At 46.8% G+C, this 13,201-nt stretch overlaps 1 protein-coding gene and 1 pseudogene across 1 annotated transcript in view; both read left to right on the top strand.

Annotated features, from left to right (window-relative positions):
• Positions 1 to 13,201, top strand: part of LOC139944530 (exportin-5-like) — a 207,142-nt gene that overhangs the window by 64,691 nt on the left and 129,250 nt on the right. Inside the window, exon 4 of the mRNA XM_071941578.1 lies at positions 5,437 to 5,574. Coding sequence (XP_071797679.1) covers positions 5,437 to 5,574 — 138 coding nt within the window. The remainder of the gene's footprint in view (positions 1 to 5,436; positions 5,575 to 13,201) is intronic.
• On the top strand, positions 7,715 to 8,273 carry LOC139940034 (uncharacterized; annotated as a pseudogene).

The raw sequence follows: 13,201 nt of genomic DNA, 5'->3' as shown, positions 1-13,201 counted from the left end.
TCTCGACCCCAGTCCTGCCGGACTCGGCGGCAGACAAGCTGACCGCAGACAGGGGGGCAACCTCTTCTAAACTTCCCTTCGCCGACAAGGCGCGGGGGAAGTTGGAAGAAGCAGCCAGGAAGATAGACTCAGCATCACGCTTTGGCATGCGAACATCGTCTTTTTTGCTCCTTCTGTCCGAGTACCTCACGCTTGCCGGCGACGAGGACTCGGCAATCCCAGCGGACATGATGGTGGCGGCCCTCCACTGCCTGGATAATGGCCTGCGCACGGTCCTAGACCAGTTTACGAGGGTTTCAACCCTAGCAACATCTGCACGTAGGGCAAACGTCCTAGACGCTCTGTTCCTCCCGTCCGTCGGGGCTCGCAAACGACTTGATGCGCTCCCCCTAACGGGACGAGACCTGTTTGCAGGGAAATTCCAGGAGTCCATGGAGGCCGAAGCCAGACGCCTCAAGGCCACGGATAAAATCAACTTAAGGAAGCCGCGGACCTCTGTACCGGCGGCAAGGAAAGGCAAACAAGCCTCCTTTGTGATTCCACGTAGGCGCCCACAGAGACCCGCCCGTGGCGGTTTTCGTGGGAACCAAGGACCACCGAACGCACGCACGCCGGCCCAAGGCCAACAGCGGGCCCAGCCGGGCCGTGGTTTTCGTGCGTCCGCCCCCCGGTATCCCGGGGCGTGGCGGAAGTGACCTCCCGGTCTCCAGGCGACCTCCCGCCGACGGACCCGTGGGAGGCCGCCTTCAGGAATTTTTGGGGTCCTGGGCTCAGATCACGTCCGACAGATGGGTCCTCGAGACGATCGAGTACGGCTACGCACTCGAGTTCACGAGGACCCCCCCGTTGGACATGCTGGTTCGGCCAACGCCCACCCCGTCCGACCCTCTCAAGCGCCGTGCCCTCGAAGGGGAGATCAGTTCCCTTCTCCTCAAGCGGGCAATACGCGTTGTCCCCGACCAGGGGACACGGACGGGGTTCATGTCCACTTTCTTCTTAGTTCCCAAGAAGGAGGCGGACGCTTGGCGGCCGATCCTGAATTTAAAGCCCCTAAACCGATTTATCCGCCCAAAGCGCTTCCGCATGGAAACGCTGCGGGCAATCCTCGAATCAATCGAAACGCCCGCATGGGGGGCGAGCTTGGACCTTCGGGACGCTTACCTCCATGTCCCCATCAGGGCCGAACACCGCAAATTCCTGCGCTTCCTCTACAACGGAACGCTATACGAATTTGGGGTGCTCCCCTTTGGGCTGTCGACCTCCCCTCGGGTTTTCACCCGAGTGGTACGGGCGATCGGGGCAGCACTTCGGAGACGAGGACTGTTGATTTTTCAATACCTCGACGATTGGCTGATTGTGGGCCGATCGCGGGAGGCAACGGACGCGGCGCTTACACTTACTTGGCGCCTCACGTCCAGCCTGGGGTTCCTCATCAACTCCGAGAAATCGCACCCGATCCCCTCTCAGGTGCCCACCTTTCTCGGTGCGGCTCTCGACCTTCAGAGGGGGCTAGCCCGCCCTTCGGCGGAACGGGTACAGAACTTACAGCAGTGCGTGGCCCTTTTCCTGGGGGCTACGGTGGCGCCAGCGGTAGCCTGGCTCAAGTTACTCGGTCTTATGGCCAGCATGGTAGACCTAGTAGATTTCTGCAGGCTGAGGATGAGACCTATCCAGCTCCATCTCCTCTCCTACTTTCGGCCCAGCCGTCATTCGGTCAACCTCCCGGTGCCTACCACGCCGTGGCTGACCCCCCACCTTCAATGGTGGGTGGAGGACGCCAACCTTACACGTGGTCGGGTGTTCCGCCCGCCCCGACCATCAGCGACCGTCGTCACCGACGCGTCTCTGTACGGCTGGGGGGCGACCCTCGACCCCCGCCAGATAGCGGGGCTGTGGGGCCCGGAACACCACTCGACCCACATCAATGTCCTGGAAATGCTGGCGGTCCGGAATGCCCTCCAGCATTTCCGGGCAAAGCTAGTGGGGCAGGCCGTCCTGGTGCGCTCCGACAACGCTACAGTGGTAGCGTATATCAATCACCAGGGGGGCACCCGGTCGGCCCGGCTGTGTGCACTGGCGTGGGACCTGATCCACTGGTGCATACAGCAGGGGATCGCCCTGTCGGCGGTGTACATCTCGGGGAAGGAGAATGTCACGGCCGACGCTCTTTCCCGGGGCTGGATCGTCCCGACAGAATGGTCCCTCCGCCCCTGTGTGGCCCAGTCGCTCTTCCTGCTTATCGACCGACCTCATGTGGATCTGTTCGCCTCTCGGATGAACAATCAACTGCCGATCTACTGCGCCAGGGGCCCCGACCCCGGGGCATGGCGGATCGACGCTCTGACTATACGATGGGAGGGGCTGTTGGCATACGCCTACCCGCCCATCTCCCTCATTTCACGGGTGCTGACAAGGATCGAGCAGGATCACTGCAAAGTTCTCCTGATCGCCCCTTTTTGGCCCCGACAGCCCTGGTTTCCACGGCTGGTCAGGCTCCTGGTACACAGGCCGGTAGTTCTCCCACAGCGCCCGGACCTCATATACCAGCCCGGGTCCAGAATAGTGCATCCGACTCCGAGGGACCTGCACCTGACGTGCTGGGTGCTATCACAAGATCCCTCAGAGCAGCGGGCCTTTCGAGACGGGCTGCGGAAGTTGCCGCCCAGTCCCGAAGGGCCTCAACCCGAAGAGTTTATGACTGCCGACTACGCCATTTCTTTAAATGGTGTAGGCGGCGAGCTATTCATCCCGCCAATACTTCTGTAGAGGAAGTCGGGGATTTCCTCCTATATCTTTTTGATAGCGGACTGGCAATGGCCACGGTGAAAAATTACCGTTCGGCCATTACTGCAGTCCACGGAGGATTCACCGACGGCTCGACAGTTTCAGATAACCAGGCGATTGGACAGCTGACTATAAGGGGATGTTTGTCACCCGTCCCCCGGTGCGCAAACTGGTCCCATCCTGGGACCTCTTTAGCGTGCTGTCAGCACTAACAAAACCCCCTTTCGAGCCACTGAGTGGGGCCACGCTACTACATCTAACGATCAAAGTGGCCTTTTTGTTAGCGGTCGCTACGTCTCGCCGACGTAGCGAGCTGCACTCCCTTACGGTGGCGGCGGGGCACATCCGGTGGGAACCCGGAGGTGTCCGCCTGGTCCCTGCGGCGGGGTTTTTAGCCAAAAATCAATCCAGTGCTTTCGAACCCCCGGATATTTTTGTTCCCGACCTTAAAACCTTTTCGGCGGTCGCGGGGGACAAGCTTTGGTGCCCGGTACGGGCCCTAAAGTGGTACATCGATCACACAAAGTCAATCCGAACCGGCCACGAACAGCTGTTCGTGTCCACAGTTCCACCATTCCGACCAGCGTCCCGCGATACAATCGCGCGTTGGATAGTCACAGCCATCCGCTCGGTGCCGGGCGGATGGCCAGCGTCCGATGGTCCAGTTCATGCCCACGAAGTACGGGGAGTGTCGGCCTCATGGGCTTTCTTTAAAGGGGTCTCCATGAGTGATATTACAGGGGCGGCCTCCTGGAAGAGCCCGTCCACGTTCTCTGACTGCTACCTGAAGGACGTTCTACAGGTGGATGGGAGAGCGGGTAGAGCGGTTTTACAGGCGGCCAGCCGAGCTGCAAAGCCAGGACAAGCTCCGCCTCGGCAGTCACGTGTTTAGGTGAGTTTTTCCACGGTAATACAGTGCTAACAATACTTATAATGTTTTGTTCACCCGTGGGACGATACCCCCTGTACGTTTTGGGCATGGACCACTATCGGGCCTAGCGGCCGCGAAGCGTTCTCTGAATTTTGAGCGCGCCGGGGTCCTACGCCCCCCCCCACTTAAGACATGCAGTAGCACTGCGTATACCCACCGCCTTTCCTCGGTGCGAGTCTATGCAAATTAGTAATTCGACTCTACCGGTAAGTAGAGTGAAGTAGACTCCCCCCCCACAGTAGTGTGGATGGGGTCTACGAACGAATACTTACCGGTAGAGTATCCCTCCCTCCTTCCCCACATACTCGGTCCTTGGGTGCTTACATTTAGTGGGGCTCATCGAAAAGAGGACAACTCCGTGACGGGCATGTCGCGGGGCCGTTGTGGGTAGGACGGTGGAGGGCGCTATTGTGTGTAAAAGTCTTAGCATTCTGCCTCGCGGCATAGGGAATATGCAAATTAGTAATTCGACTCTACCGGTAAGTATTCGTTCGTAGACCCCATCCACACTACTGTGGGGGGGGATTTTCCTTTTACTTCGTCGACTACCACGTCAGCCATTTATGGGGGTCAAAATTTTGACTCCCATAAATGGCCCGACCATGTTAGTTCGCACAGTAGAAGGAACACCACGCAATTTCGAGGCAAACTTGTGTGGATCATTGTATTCTACTTTCAAAACATCTTTCCAACCATATGCATTTTATAACAAACGGTTACAAACGCTTTTGTTTTGACCAACTCGTCCGATCCAAGGCAACGTTTTCCTTTAACGGCCAATCACAGCATGTGGAATGTTGGTTAGAATGGACTTTGGTCGATCCCGATCGCGTCCAAATTAGATCTAGAAAATGTCTAGTCTTGTCAAACTTACTATTTTACTAGCTTTAGTAAAAGTTTCTTTTGGGGTTTTGCCACTGTACCCTCATTTATATGTGAAAAGGAACAATTATTTGACTCACCCGGCGGGCGAGTGCTAGAGAAAAGGTTTTGACTCGCCCGGCGCTATTTTCACTCGCATTTGGCGACCGCTAATTTCGAACCCTGATATAAGAAGCCACTATTATTTTGTTTTTTTACATTTAAGTCACCATACAAGCTTATATATTGTGAATATTATTATTATTATTATTATTATTATTATTATTATTATTATTATTATTATTATTATTATTATTATTATTATTATTATTATTATTATTACTATTACTATTGTTATTGTTATTGTTATTGTTATTGTTATTGTTATTGTTATTGTTATTGTTATTGTTATTGTTATTGTTATTGTTATTGTTATTGTTATTGTTATTGTTATTGTTATTGTTATTGTTATTGTTATTGTTATTATTATTATTATTATTACTACTACTACTATTACTACTATTACTACTATTACTACTACATGTATTACTACTATTACTATTCCCGTTCCCGTTCCCGTTCCCGTTCCCGTTCCCGTTCCCGTTCCTGTTCCCGTTGCCGTTGCCGTTCCCGTTGCCGTTGCCGTTCCCGTTGCCATTGCCGTTCCCGTTGCCGTTGCCGTTGCCGTTACCGTTACTGTTTGTACAATCATCACTTTAAATTAGTCCCTAGGATCAGAGTAAGGTTAAACATTCTGATTCCTTGCAGTATCATTTTAGATAAGTTTATTTTCTGTTTTAATTGAAAACCTGTTTATTTTTTATTGCTAGTCTAATTATATTCTTGTAAATATTTTTCAGGGAACAGAGGATCTTCTTCAAGAACAAATGTGTATCAAAGATGGCTTGTCTCGCATCATGGTGGAAATGATCAAAAGAGAATGGCCACAACATTGGCCTTCACTTATGAATGAATTCAACTCTCTCTGTTCACAGGGGGTAAGATATTAATTTAACATTGTGTATTCATGGTATTTGAATACCTAATGTGGATACCTTTTGTACTGCTGTATAAAAAAGACTTTTAAAACTTTTTGAGATATGTCGACCACAAGGCTACAACACTAAGGTTTGGGTAAATTTGTGTTTTCACCCCTTTCACGTCCGTCATACCTCAAAAAGGCTTATTGAGAATAGTCCTTAGAGTCATTCTTCTTAAGTTTCCCTGATGACCTCCTTGGGATGAATCTCTGGAGGAGGTTCCCAACTCCTTTTAACCAGTTAGTGCCGGAAGATGTACAAATTTTACAGTCGAGAGATGTATTGACCCCCAGACAGCACAGTGCATCTACAGTCAAGGTATGATATCTTGGTTGAAGCTGTTTTAAACAAAATCTCAAAATTGAACAATACCAGAAGTTGAAGTTTGATATGAACACGAAAGGGATCACATGACATTGCACCATATGAGAGTGTTCATCACAACTAGATAGGGTCTCCATGAAACTTTAACTTTTAGTTTCGTTTAATTTTGAGATTGTAGTCTGTCATAAATCCACACTTCAGTGACAACATAAGACTGAAAAGCAAAGATGTGTGCGAGAGTTCAGAGTTCAGTATTCAATAACAGTGTTCTCCACACATATGTTTTTGGGAGTGTGGGCCGCCCTCCTAAAATTTAGGCGGCCCTGCCAAAGAATTGGCTGCCCTGCTGCTAAAATTATTGCCCGCCCTGCCCCAAAAAGGACAAACAGACCTGACAAGCCAAAACCGACTTCAAAACTACAGCATCAGAAATGCTATCGTAAACAAATGTTAAAACATGATGTACCGTATTTTCCTGCGGATAAGACGCGTCTTATCTGACTTTTTAGACCCAAAAAACATTGATGCGTCTTATCTTTCGGCGCGCCTTATCTGCTGACGATTGATTTTTTTTTAATGATCACTGCGTGAAATAAAAAATACCTTCATGTCCAGTTCAAATCAACGATCTTTGTGTGAAGAATCCTTACTCAATAATGCGGTCAAACGAGGCTATTCAGACACTGAGACCGTATTTTCGTTTGAACAATGCCGCAATCCCCCAGACGGTCCAATTATTCCAACAATGCTGTGTGACAACGTTTTTATTCCCCATGACCGTGCTTTTATTCCACTAATGCCGCAATGCGTCTAGCTTTCGGTCCAACAGACGTCGGCGTTGTACAAACGTTTTTCTGTGTGGCCCGGTATTCGTTCCGAAAACGATTGACAGTCAATAACTTCATACAAACGTAATTCACCCAACCGCTATTGTGCGGTAAGCTTTGAGGGTTTTTATTGTAGAGAACAATGATCTCTGAAGTGTGCTTTAGGCTGAACGTATTTTAAAAGGATGGGGTAATAATTTATTTTTGTATTTGCCTCTTTTTAGACCCAAAAAAAATTAGGGACGAAAACACATTTTATTTTATTTAAATATTTATTGCTTCAAAACTTTTGGTAGGAACGGTTGTTAAAATCATGTTTGCCCTTGCATGAAACTTGCCTGTAAAATCAACGATGTCCAAGTTCAGACTCGAAAATTTCTCAAAATGACACAGAAAAATAGCCCAAAAACACAAACGTTCCGAGGTCTGTAAATTTAATCACGCAGCACAAAAGCAGACATCACGCCTATAGCCATTGTTACTGTGCGTGTGACAACAAATACAAGAAACATTGAACGCTAGAGGGCGTTTTGGAACAATGTAATAGCGTGAGGTTAAACGCCCTCTATTGGTAAAAATTACGCGAACCAGCAATATACGCATTGAGAAAAGACTCAACGTGTCTGGGCATGCTTGGGATCCGCACAGTCACGTGGGAATTATATTTCAGCCTAGTCGTCAGACTCACCCTGTATTATGTTCCATTTAATATGGTCTGAACCACCCTTTAAATAAAATGGAAAGTTCCTCCATTCATAAAAATGCAAATGAGCCCATGTCCCAGCACATAAATACCTCTCCTAACCATTGAAGCATGTCTTTGTTCTTAGTGGTACAGTCTGCGCGCACGTGTTATTCACGCACTCCTAGTCCTTATAGTTTTATGTACGTTACCTTACTACTTCTTACTACATTTAACAACAAAGTTTTGACGTTTCCTGTACACCATGTCTTCTACGACCAAGAAAACAATAACATCCAGTAAGACGGCTCCTCCGCCTGCTGCTGGGGAGAAAAACAAGAAACCTGCTACAATTTCTTCTGCTCCGACCTCGCCTTGGGTCGACGAGCGAAGTAAAGAAGCTGACCCCGCCTTGCCTTGGGCGGGAGGAGAACGTGCTAAGGCACAGTTACAGAACCTTGAGCCAGAGAAAGGGTCGCCTTGCCCTTCTTCCCAACGGCATTCTCCGTCCATGGCCCCTCCAACCGGAAACATCATGGCAGGGACCGCTCAACAACAGTGGAATTTTCCTGCTGACGCTATAGGGCAGTATACCAACATGGCGCCGCCCATGTACCCGTCTTACGGTGGGATGAATCTGTTCATGTTCGGACAATATGGACAACCTATGACAGCCCAATGGCCACAAAATCAGCGACAGCAGTATACCCCGCTGCTTCTCCTGCATCTTCCCTAGCTCTTCCGAACCCGTCGCTTGGGAATCTGGAGTTATTGACCAGGTTAGTCATGATGTTTCTGCCGCAAACTGCCAGGGGAGAATGTAAACAAGATTGTAGAACATTGCCTAAGCATTCTTTAAGCAAAAAAGTTGACGGTGAGGGATCTTGCACGACTACTCGGCCGCCTATCCTCGAGCATTCAGGCAGTCTTTCCGGCACCGCTGTTCTACCGAAGCCTACAACAGGACAAGGTGATTGCCCTACACAGAGAAAACTCGTACGAGTCCGAGTTGATACTTTCCCCGGCCTCTCGAGTGGAACTGGAAACTTGGATAAGCTGCATCAGAGTGTGGAATGGTCAAACCCTTCTCAACCCAACTCCAGATCTGACAATTCAGACAGACGCATCACTCCAGGGTTGGGGTGCCTGACTAGGGAAGCTGCAGTGCAAGGGCAGATGGTCAGTACAGGAACAATCTCTACACATCAACCATCTCGAATTGCTGGCAGTGTTTTATGCCCTCAAGTCCTTAGTGAGTCAGAGACGGGACATCCACATCCGGGTGCAGGTAGACAACATGACAGCCCTGTCGTATATCAATCACAAAGGGGGCACTCACTCTCATGAGATATCAAGCCTAGCAGTACAGATTTGGACATGGTGTTTAGCCAAACACATGACACTAACAGCAGAATATCTGCCAGGGGTAGAAAACATGGAAGCCGACAAACTGTCTCGCATGTTCAACGACAGAACAGAATGGCACCTTCTTCCCGAAATCTTCAGAAAAGTGACACGGGTGATGGGTGTCTGCCCATCAATAGATCTGTTTGCATCCCGCCTCAACACACAACTTCCACAATTCGTGCCATGGCTACCCGACCCTCTAGCCTGGAGAGTGGACGCATTCACCATCAACTGGGGAAACCTAGAGGTTTACTTGTTTCCCCCATTTGCACTTCTCGCAAGATGTCTTCAAAAGGTCCTTGCAGAAGAGGCCACAGTTCTTCTGATAGCCCCTGTGTGGAAAACGCAACCCTGGTACCCACGTCTGTTAGAACTCACAGTGAGAACTCCGGTCTTATTGCCTCAACAATTGGAGCTACTGAGGTTGTGTCACAACAACCAATATCATCCAATGTGGAAAACCTTGCAGTTACATGTAGCTGCATGGAAGCTATCGGGCAATCCTTATCAGAAAGAGGTATTTCACAGCAAGTGTCCTCCGTCATCCTATCATCCTGGCGCCATGGCACTAATGCCCAGTTCAATTCAGCATGGAACCGATGGAGTCGCTGGTGTGTTCTACACCAAGTTGATCCTGTTCGAGCACCTCTAGCTGACATCCTTGAGTTCTTGCACAGTCGTTTCCAGCAAGGACTACAATATCGAACGATCAATGTTTATAGATCAGCAATTTCTTCAGCTCATGTTCCGGTGGAAGGAGCTCCGGTTGGTCAAGATTCCCTGGTTTCAAGATTTTTCAAAGGAATCTTCAACATTCGTCCACCGCAGCCTAAATATTGTACAACATGGGATACCGGGAAGGTCCTATGGTACATCCTTTCACTCCCTCGGAATAGAGAGCTAAGTTTAAGGCTTCTGACCTTGTAAACAGCTATGCTGGTTGCACTTGTTACGGCGGGACGCTGTTCTTCCTTAATCGCTTTGGACTTGCAGTTTATGCAAAAAACAAAAACAGCTTTTGTGTTTACCCTGGTGAAACCAACGAAGTGCTCTGCAGCCAGCAAGATTGCCAAGAAAAGTGATTTTAACACATTATCCCCCCGACAGTAAACTCTGTGTGGTGAAAGCCTTGGAAGTATATCTTTAGAGGACAAAGCCTGCCCGAGGACAGGGTAAGGACATGAAGCCGTAGGAGGAGAGACTCGCACACCCTCCTTCTGCATCTCAGATTATCTTCTTCTTGCCCACCCATGAGTCTACCTCAGCCAGCTACTTACCTTCACTTACACCTACAAAGAGACATGCTTCATGGTTTGGAGAGGTGTTTATGTGCTAGGGCATGGGCTCATTTGCATTTTTATGAATGGAGGAACTTTCCATTTTATTCAAAGGGTTGTTCAGACCGTATTAAATGGAACATAATACAGGGTGAGTCTCTCGTCCTACGGCTTCATATAATTTCAATTATATGTCAGGTAAGTACCTTAACATAATTTGAAATTTTAGCGCATTTCCAGGCAGTGCAAATGCGAGGGCGTAGCGCAACCCATCGGCGAACATCGCTCAATACGGTGCCCACATGTCTCCACATGTTGTGCAATCTCGAGATTGAGCATGTACGTGCATACTAATGTGCATGCAGCGACATCCCGGCCGGTGGATACATTACTACACACACACACACGTTACGTCCGTCTGTCGATGCAATGTATCTGCATCAGCAAGGATCCTCGTTGGGGGACGTCGGATGTCCAGGGAGGCATTGTGTTCATTTTGCAAATTCTGTGCATTGCTGATCGTTAAATCTCGATGAGTTTATTGCAAACAAAGTTATTAACGACGAAACGGCTAATCACTAATTCATGAAAGTGGTTTTTGATGAAAAAAGTATCATTTACGGCCAACATTTGGGGATAAGATCGTCCAAAAATGTTTTGGTTTTTTTTCGTTTTGAAAACTGCACGCGAAGGCCATCCGATCAGCCGCTTTCTAAATTCCGAAATTCCTACTCTGTGCGTGCGGCCTGCGGATCATCCCTTTAAGGTTTTGGCGCGACACACATAGCAAGATGTACATTGTACAACAAATTGTGAGTTTTGGTTTAGTTTTTAATAAGGTTTTTCCGACCGAAATGGATGTCAATCAATATGTAGCGTCGAAAAACAATTTGGCTGCTAATGGTTTTTACCCTGCACACGTATGTTTGGAAGTATTTTTGTATTTACCGATTCCAGCAACAGTGTGCTGCTACGGAGCGTTGCCGCTGTGACGCATGCGATTGTAATATTACAAAAACCTTTGTATTGTAACTGATCAATCTACCATAACTTTTCAAGAATAGCTATATTTTCCTCAAGTGATTGACACTTTTTCTGATGTTCACCGTGTTCAAACCTGGGGAAGGGTAACAAGGTCCATCTTCAGAGAAATACTATTCCTTTGTGATGTCGCTGGAATGCGGAATTTCTTTATTGTAAAGCCTTCAATTAAATCTGCCGATTCCGTCAAAATAAAGATGTATTGGTTGATTCTGTGGATCGGACTTCTGTCATTTGGGGCTTACCGCTTTCTTTATGAAATAATTGTCGCGGCTAGGCCCGTAAGCTTTGGAAAGTTTCTTACCCCGCCTAGCAACAGTGTTGCCATTGTCAGAGGATGGTGCATATGAGCACGGCCACTTTAAGGAGTCTTTGACCAACTGGCTTTCGGTTCATTGCATACTGTTTTGTTCAAGTATTATGTGCGGCTCAAAAACAATTTGATTGCGAAGTTTTTACCCTGCCTTAATGTGTATGTGGAACTTAAATATTGTTTAACTACCCTAAATGATTCCGTTGCGGCGAAAATTTTGATGCGACGCATGCGGTTGTATTGTTAAAGTTACCTTTGTGTTGTAACTGATCATTCTACCATAATTTTTCAAGAATATTGCAGGCTTGAACAAATTTGATGTGGTCTCTTTTTCTTCTTGGCAGTTATAACTTTTTAAAACAAAAACTTATTTTCGTGTAGCATCAATAATTATTAAGTAATCCGAGTACATATCTGTTTTTTCTTATTCAACATATGCCTCATGCCGACATGCCTCATGCCTCAAGTTGAATTTGTGATGGGTTTTTTTCCTGCTCCTATGTAACCGTAACCTCTAAAACAAGGAGAATTTTAAACATTAGTATTTCTCCACAAAACAGTGGACGTTCCTCAGAATTGTTTTTATTGATAAACCAGGAAACCTTCAATGAAACTTGTTGGAAAATTAAATTAATTACTTAATTAAAATTTCATCTTTAATCAGGGCCATTGAATTTATTCCACAAATAATGAGATGAGTTGAGAGATTAATAGTCTCCGTCAGTCTGAGCGTTTCAAACACTGTTTCGGTATTGTCTTTAAATGATATTACTTACATGTAAATCAAACTTTCGTTTCAATAATTTTTCTCTTAAATGCTAAGACCTATGGGAATTGAGATCATTTTAATATTTGAATTAGGGCCTTTTTTTTTAGGAAGTTGTTCTCCATTAACTTTTCAGTTTTCCCTAAAATTAATCCCCAAAGAATCTTTTGCACATGTGTACGTCTTAAAAGAGTCCCCGCTATTGTTTCCTCATATAGTAAGTGACACCTTTTTTGGATGTTGAACCGGGTTCAAATGAAATGACGGTGGTGGGGGGGGGGGTTAGGGTAAAGTGCTTAGTCTCCAAATAAAAATGATTCCTATGTGATGCCGCTGCAGTTGGAATTTCTTGATTGTTAAGCTTCAAATAAATCTGCCAATTCCGTCAAAATAAAGACGTAATTGACTGATTCTGTGGATCTGAATTCTGTCATTTGGGGTTACGCGGCAAGGCCCATAAGTGTTGGAAAGTTGTTTTTTTTTTTTTTTTTTTTTTTTTTTTTTTTATATCCCGGGGGATAAAAAAAGTGCATCAGATCGTCAAAACAAACATACGGTATACTATTAGTGAAAGCAAGACACAGCGTATTTAAAGAGAGATAACCCTTAGAGCATTAATCTTGGAAAAGAACAGAATAGTGATCCCATTTATGATAGAAACTGGCCAACTTACTGTTGCAGGTGGAAATAAATTTTTTCATGGCATAATACTTTTTGAGTTCTGTTTTGAAGGATGGTTTGTTCTTGGACATTTTCATTTTGTAGATATGAAAACGGCAAATTAATAAAGTCTGTTTTGCCAAATAAAAATGTTTCATGGTCAAGGATAATGTTACGCTTAGTCTTGTAATTAATCCATGAAGCAACTGCTGTCCAAAAAGAAATTGTAGCGGCACATGAGCAAAACAAATGAATAAGAGTCGCCTCCTGGCTATTACAAAAAGTACA

This window comes from Asterias amurensis, chromosome 1, assembly GCF_032118995.1.
Source record: "Asterias amurensis chromosome 1, ASM3211899v1".
NCBI classification, from domain to species: Eukaryota; Metazoa; Echinodermata; class Asteroidea; order Forcipulatida; family Asteriidae; genus Asterias; species Asterias amurensis.
This window is presented reverse-complemented; position numbering and strand designations above follow the sequence as displayed.